Source organism: Papilio polytes, unplaced genomic scaffold, assembly GCF_000836215.1.
Source record: "Papilio polytes unplaced genomic scaffold, Ppol_1.0 DF824169.1, whole genome shotgun sequence".
In the NCBI taxonomy this organism is placed as follows: domain Eukaryota; kingdom Metazoa; phylum Arthropoda; class Insecta; order Lepidoptera; family Papilionidae; genus Papilio; species Papilio polytes.
In genome coordinates, this window is record NW_013525035.1 from 3790714 (window position 1) to 3798273 (window position 7560).

The 7560-nt window shown below is 35.4% G+C and overlaps 3 protein-coding genes across 4 annotated transcripts in view; 1 reads left to right on the top strand and 2 right to left on the bottom strand.

Annotated features, from left to right (window-relative positions):
- LOC106111352 (zinc finger CCCH domain-containing protein 13-like) overlaps positions 1-7560 on the top strand; it is a 42815-nt gene that overhangs the window by 15065 nt on the left and 20190 nt on the right. The gene's annotated exons all lie outside the window — the stretch shown is intronic.
- On the bottom strand, positions 1091-5544 carry LOC106111354 (delta(24)-sterol reductase-like). 2 transcript variants are annotated; one of them, XM_013293396.1, is made up of 10 exons: positions 5369-5544; positions 4621-4819; positions 3861-4016; positions 3483-3707; positions 3132-3226; positions 2868-3042; positions 2451-2609; positions 1829-2026; positions 1613-1744; positions 1091-1422 (listed from the first exon to the last, which is right to left on the bottom strand). In XM_013293396.1, the coding sequence occupies exons 2-10, from the start codon at positions 4810-4812 to the stop codon at positions 1219-1221; spliced, it is 1536 nt and encodes a 511-aa protein (XP_013148850.1). In that variant the 5' UTR covers positions 4813-4819; positions 5369-5544; the 3' UTR covers positions 1091-1218. The 2 variants fall into 2 exon arrangements, with proteins under 2 accessions (XP_013148850.1, XP_013148851.1); XM_013293397.1 differs by having other exon boundaries at positions 5373-5543.
- Positions 6560-6979, bottom strand: LOC106111282 (protein lethal(2)essential for life-like). Its single transcript, XM_013293308.1, has one exon. The coding sequence runs from the start codon at positions 6977-6979 to the stop codon at positions 6560-6562; it is 420 nt and encodes a 139-aa protein (XP_013148762.1).

Consider the following 7560-nt stretch of genomic DNA (forward strand, 5'->3'; position numbering starts at 1 on the left):
GGGTCAAATAGTCGTGGTCAAGTCAAGAGCTTGACAAAATATGTAAATATATTTTGTCGAGCCCTTGACCAACCAATTCAGTCATGGGGGTCATGCCCCCCCCTGGATCCGCCGTTGTATCATCTCATCTATACAGGGGCTAAAGATGGACGTGGCAAGGGAAGTGGAGCAGAAGAGGCAAGAGGGGAACAAGAAGTACCATTTTGATGATAGCTACCCCCTAGACCTACTTTAGGTCAAGGCTGGCGACGCGTCTTGTTATATGTTAGCAGAGATCTATCTCAATTATTTATAAATGTGTTTGTTGTTTAGTTTTAGCTTATAAAATAAACGAGACAAATCATTTCGGAGTAAAAGAGATAGAAGGTATTATTGGTGCGAGGAATCAGATACGAGCATCGGGTCAAGTGCGATTGATAACACGTAGGATGGGTTACTCAACAGAACGGCGGCACGAAAACTTCTAACTTCAAGATAAAGTTACCGAATATTATTACATACTGTTTAGTATTATGCTAAGAAAGTACCTTTCCGACAATTATGAAAAATGCAATTGTTTTTGGTGAAATATTAAATCAAATAGTATTACAGAGTAACCAGAAAAAACTAAAGGCATATTCTTCATTTACGATATGTTTTTATTTTCATATAAAATTATCTTGAAAAATACACGATTTGTTATTTTTAAAAGGCTAAGCTTGCCTCTGACAAGCTCTTGGCTTCACGTCTGTACCCATTTAGTTCAGTCGTAACATAAACGGTAATGTCTTGAAAAATGTCAAGCAAACGTTTTATTGCTCTGTTCACAAACAAGCGGCATAACGAGGCGAAACAAATGATAGTCGGCTTGGGCACAGCCGTGCTCACTGAATGTCGGTAGGGTAAAAAATATATTTCAAGATCTTACATACTATATGTGGATTTTAATGAAAAAGCTAGCAATAATAAAAATACCAAAGCAAGGTTTAATAAGGGTAACATAACAAGAGAATAGATATAAAAAATAACCAATAATTTAATGCATTTATTTCTTAACTTATACTTAAGTAATTATTAACGTTGACATTACTGTATTACATTTTGTTTTCTATACACATATTAAATATCCCCTTAAGTTTTAATTTAGTTAAAGTTGTATGTGGTGTTTTTTGCTATTTTGTTTTTGTAGGTTCCTTAAAAATGATTGCATAGTAAGTACGAACGTACAATTTAGTTATTTTATTTCCTAACATGTCTGTTCACTTTGCCATATATTTCAGGGAACGCGTCCTTACAGAAAAGTAACGTTTCCCTTAGTTTATCGTAAAGCGTGTGGTCGAACATTTGCCTGAACTCTTCCAATGTCGTGTATGTATCCGCGTATAGCATTTGAAAACCCTTGTTCTTGATCACGAAATCTTCTACGCGTCGTGTTGAAGGGACCTTTAAAGATAACAAACTGCTGTATTTTCTCTATATGTGACTTGCTGCAAGTTCGGAATGTCACTAAAACTTGCAGGTTAAAAATTTAATTAGGTTAAAAATGGAATTCAGTACTGATTATACTGTGCTATTTATAGTTATTAGTTAAGTAATCTTTTGTTTATTAGACTTAATAACAGTATTTGCTTACTGTCTCAAAGCCCTTTGCTTTAGGCACGCCGTAGATGCCAATATCCACAAACATCTGCCAGTCTGGTGACGTCACGCGCAACTGTCCGGGCTGACGGAACACTTTGAATGGACATAACCAAATGGGGTACACCTGGAAAAAAACAAATTCTTTTATATTGGTTCAAGAACACCAACTATTTACTCTGTGTAAAGTTTAGTCTATGGTATACGTCACCTGGAATTCTCTATGGATGCAATCAACCGCACTCTCCAGCTTGTCTATGGGCAGCAGCATGTCTTGTATCACGTGTGCGCGGTCGTACAGCTTCCCGACTGCCTCGGGCTGGGTCAGCTTCAACAGCGACACCTCGGGAGGCATCAGCCAGCCGAATAAGTACCGGAATATCGGATGGTTGCCGAATGATATTATATCCTGATAAAAGATGGCGTTGTTACTAGAATTAAAAAAGCAGTACAAGTAGAATGGTTAAATTGTGACAAATCTTACTGATCCTACTAATATTATAAACTGGCTTTCGCACGCGAGACTGTCTGCGTGGAATTAAAAAAAAAGTATCTAGCCTATTAGTTCTTCCAGATTATCCTCTAAATCTATGACAAATTTAATTGAGATCCGTTCATCAGTTTAGGGTACAAACTCTAAAAATCATCCATCCATCTAAACTTTTGCATTTATAATATTAGTAAGATGTGAAAGTTTAGATGGATGGATGGATGTTTATTAGGAAGAACATATAGACTACTGTTTGCTTTTGTTTTTTTTTTCATTGTCGCGGGCAATAGTTAGTATGATATAAAATGGGTAATTAGTTTTCCAGTTTTTTCGTAACATTTACCTGGAGTTCCCAGAACAGACTACGAGTATGTCGATGATAGTAATGTCGTAATGGTATGTATTCCACAACTGTGCTGCGTTCACCTTGCTGGTAGTTCTTCAAATGTCGTTGGACTTGTGTGAAGAACCATTCTGAATACCATTTACCGATTGGATTTACCTGAAACAAAAAACATACCAGTAGCTGGCACATATGCATTCAAGCTACTGTCACATGTCTGCAGCTGACATGTGTAAACGGTATACAAGTAACACTATATTTCATTTTATCGTATGCGTGTGTCGTACACATGTCTCAGCTCATAGTCTTATAAGCTATATTTTTCTGTATGTGTATTCCCACCCTTAAAGCTGACTAACCTTGTTCAAAGAACTGTTAAACTCTTGGAATTCAGGATTGGCTTGAATGCTACATTACCTTTCCATCAGAATCCTCTTCATCAACCATATCTCCTGTCATCACAACTCCGGCCTCTTTACTAAAGAGCAGAGCTTCGATAAATTGATGTGGTTTTTCTTTTAATGATTCTTGGCTCAGTCTTTTTGATAACTCCGATAATGATGTATATGGATGGTATTCTAAACGAACATATCTGGAAAACAATAGACAAATATACTTATTTCAATCACAAATAAGTAATACACATTAAAATACATTTTTTTTTAATTCTACATCTCTTACTTCTTCGCTGGCACTAATTTTATAACCGCTGATGTTAAGAATCCCAGAGTTCCGTAAGACCATGGCACAGCGTAGAAAAGTTCAGGATGTTCAGACTGGAAACAAATAATATTATTAGTGTGAAGAAGTAATCGGTATCGTATCGGAGTAGCGGCACAACACTAGATCATGGGCATATACGTCGCGTCCCTATGACTACTGTCAATGTCATTCAGAAGGATGAAGGACAAGCGCGCCATTTTGGTGGGAATCGGTAGACTGTGTATTAAAGATAATTACGTTGTTACAATTATATTATTGTCTAAAACTGGTTGAGTTGCTTATCATAGTTATAATAAATAGTGTCGTTACCTTACTACAGGTAACGACCGAGCCGTCAGCGAGTACGAGCTCGTATTCTGTACATATGTGCTGGAACAATCCATGGATGTGAGAAGAGGTTTCCACTCCTGTCCCCATTACCAGACCGCCAACCGTGAGCTGGTCTAACTCTGGCACGACAGCGAGTGCCAACCCTAATGGCTCCAAAGTTCGCGATAACTGCCCCATTGTCACTAGCGGCTCGCATCGAACTGTCTAGAATGTTAGAATAACGAAAGTCATCTTAAAAAACTTAATAAAAAAATTTAACGTGGTTTAGTTGTTACGAAACTTTTTTAACTAATTTCAGAGGTGCATTGAAGATTATATTTCTAACGGCCTAAATTATTTCCACTTCTACCTACTTACCAAGTTCTTTGTATCGACTTCTAGGATATCGACCAAGTTTATATTAATATTGGTAAATGTCTTCTTGTAGATGGCCTGTCTGAAGGACATGGTCTGCCAACCAGGCCGGGAGGTGCACAGCTTTGTACTACGGTCGCCCTTTAACCATTCATTGATCTGGAAATTACGAGAAATATGGTATATATAAACTTATCAATACTTTTAAAAAAATCTGCTGACAATATCGCAATTTAAAAACTACAGCATTTGCTCGTCGATCGCCTTTTTTGAAAAGATAAATTCGTTAAGATTCAAGTCTCAGTATTTTCAATTTTAAATCTGTCCTCAGCCAAGCCAACGTATAAATATTGTAAACCAATTCTTTATTATTCACATTAAACTTTTATGAGTCAAATATCAGGCGAAATACAATATCTATGAATAAAGACCCTCAACTGACAGACCTGTGAAGGAAAAACATTGATATAACTGATATAAAAAAGCATCCATTGTCTTCAATAAAAATAAATTACTTATCGAAATGTAACGGAAAGTATAAAAATTATTATCCTTCAACAAAATTGTTCAACCAGTTTTAAAAATTTTTACACTATCAAAAATTTTTCTTTTTCTTGGAGCATTGTACGCTATTACTCGTATTTATTTAACTGAAGGAAACCTACTTAGAGTGGGTAGTTTATTTTTATCACATCAGAGATCTTGTCATTTCTATTAGTAATTTAGATAATCGAGACACACATTAGGGAAAGCCAGAACAAACCTGTCTCTGAACATCTTTGACTTTCTTGTCGTGTTGTTTGGGTGCGCTGTTCATTTTAAACACCACGTAGTTCCTGAACGCAGACCATATCTTCCAGAGGAAGGACATGGGCAGCAAAGCGCAGATAACGATCACCCAGCGATATTCCACGAGGATGTACTCCGCTAGACTCTCCGTCTGCATACCCGTCATTTTGACTCTGGAATTATTTCTTAATTTAAAAAAATATATTGTGCTCTTATGCTGGGTCGCTGCAGTTTCCATTTATTTTAGCATTACCTATTGATTCATTTGCTAGGTTGAATTAGTCAACTTTAGTCCCTTTTTATTTTATAAGAAGACGATGGGAAGGGAACGTGGATTTGACGGTGCGGGAAACGCATAGAAAAGGGGAAATGTCCTCTTTATGTGCGTCTGCTCTGTCGATTAAGGGTATGCAACGCATCCACTATTGCGAATGTCTATGGGCAGCGATCGCTTCGCTAGTTTGGCGGATTCAGGTGGCCGCTAGTTCGTTTACCACCTTATATAAATAAAATATCAAAGGAGTAAAACTCAAGTTACGTAGTTCAGAAACCCTAAATAGGTTGAAGTTATCGAACTAAAAACACTAACGAATGGTTAAAAGTAGCTGGAAAACTAGCCATTAGAGCATCTTGAGACAGAAAACGAATATCATTATTGATGCTATTCGATTCTGTGACATTGAAACGAGAATTTACAATTAAAAAAAATGTAAATTACATACTCACGTTTGTACACGTCAGTCCGGGTAGGCAGACTTCTGTAAACTGATTGCCAAGGTCGGATAATCAATGCAAAATGATACTCATATCATATCAGATTTTAAACCTTAATTCAACAACAATAAAGATCATCTCGAGAAACATTGTCACATAATCAAAAGGAATGTGATTACAGTACTTAAGGCGAATAAAAAAGGCAACGTCTAGTATCTTTGACCAATAAATGTTGACGCAGGACATCTTTAGTTTATCAAAATTGTTATCTAAAACGCAGATTATCTTTTACTTAAATCTTACGTCAAATATTTGTGATTATTTCTAAATTTCAACTAAAAAAAAGCCTTTAATATTAAAGGACTTATTAAGGGCTATATTTCCTCAGTGAAAGTCCAGTCGAAAACGGCTCAGCCGTTTCGGAGATTACCCGGAACAAACGAGGCTTGTGGGCAGGAAGAAAAAAAAAATTAAAAATGCGATTTTCGTTATCAACAACGCAATTATATAATTATTATTTTTATTCCTTAATTCGATAGTAGCCAGTGCGTAAACAACTCATTTTAAAAAATCTACTGAAATAGTTTAGAGAAAATTACGCGAGATTTTGATTTTAGTGTGTTCGTAACATATATTTTTTGCTACAAAGAACTGCGTCGAATTAAGGGTTAAAAGAAGTTTATTCGCTACTTTCCTGTGGGATTATAAAATGTCAAGTAAAATAAAAATTAAACCCAAGTTACTTAGTGATAATGTATTTTTTTTACTTAAAAAAAAAACTTATCTTTTTATAGGATTTCCGATGCAGACATTTCTTAAAATGAATCAGCATCGTTAAAATTTAATTATCGTTAGATTATAACACCTGTGCGATTTTTATAGATAAAAGCATAACTAAGATTATGCTCCTTTTATTATCACAGGTGTACTGTTATCTTGACGTAAGTTAAATATCATAAATAATTATTGAATAATTATTTAGAAACATCATTATATTTATAAAAAGTAGAAAGATTTTTTGTATAATCGGAAGACAAAAATATTGTTTATTGATTCTTATTTCTAAAATAAAATACTCTGTAGTAATAGAAAATATATTTCAACTTAACAAAAATAAATGCTTAAAAATCCATATCATGTCTGCCATAAAACACCAATATCACCAAAGCTGCAAAGTTTTATAACCAAAAACGTAAAGATTACAATTTTGATTTAAGATTATTAGAACCCTCGTGGGAGACTGGTATAACAATATCACGTTTGATAACAGGCTGTCTCGTTGCTGTAATTGTAAGTAATCCATTCGGAGAGATCTTTGATTCAACACTTTCTGGAAGACATCCTTCGGGTAATGCATACCGGCGTACAAATTGCCTCGAAACAAACCCGTACTCGTCCTGTTTTTCTTCATGTTGCCCTTTAACTATAATATAACCATCCGCCGTCTTAATAGATATTTCTTCAGGTTTAAAATCATGCAAACTCATGTGAATTTCAAATTTATCTCTTTCTGCGCTCACAGAACTCTCATTACGCCACGGGAAGTTTTCAAGCCAATCTATAGATCGTAAAACCACTTCATCACCGAATAAATTTTGGCTGGAGGGCCACAGTGACATTTTTAACTCTTGGAATTCCAGAAAATTCAAGAACGCAAATTACAATGTAAGAAATTCTATAACGCAAGTTGAAGTTGACATGAAAACTCTTTTATGAAAAAAGAAGAAAAACATATACATTGACACTTGTAAAGTGACGTGAAAAAATTAATTAAGAAAAAAAATGTAATTTGTCATAAATATCTGTCGTGAAGTATAAAATTAAATAAACTGTGTTATATATCTCTGCTTTAAATATTTTAAATATATTAGGTTACGGACCCGCACAAAAATGAATGGAATCGTAGGGAAGCTACAAATCGGTCTCCTAGATGGAAAAAATTGGGACACCTGGAAATACAAAGCCCTGTGCTTATTACGCACCGAACCGTCGGCTCTTGAAATAGTACAAGGTTCGTTCCAGGAACCCACGCGTCCACCTAAGGGATGCGGCGATGCTCAATTAACGACTTATCAAGAGGAAAAAGATAAGTATGATAAAGCAGATGCAAATGCTATCCTGATTCTAACAACTAATATGGAAGAGGAGACTCTCAGAAAAGTTTTGCGGTTTAATAAAGCACGAGATGTTTGGTTAGAGC

Excerpts from the sequence above, each read along its gene's own strand:
- LOC106111282 (XM_013293308.1), bottom strand. The coding sequence starts at position 6,979 with ATGTCACTGTGGCCCTCCAGCCAAAATTTATTCGGTGATGAAGTGGTT.
- LOC106111354 (XM_013293396.1), bottom strand. The coding sequence starts at position 4,812 with ATGACGGGTATGCAGACGGAGAGTCTAGCGGAGTACATCCTCGTGGAA. Across the intron at positions 4,017-4,620 it reads TCAAAGATGTTCAGAGACAG|ATCAATGAATGGTTAAAGGG; the intron begins GTTTGTTCTGGC and ends CGTAATTTCCAG. Across the intron at positions 1,423-1,612 it reads AAGCAAAGGGCTTTGAGACA|GTCCCTTCAACACGACGCGT; the intron begins GTAAGCAAATAC and ends TTATCTTTAAAG.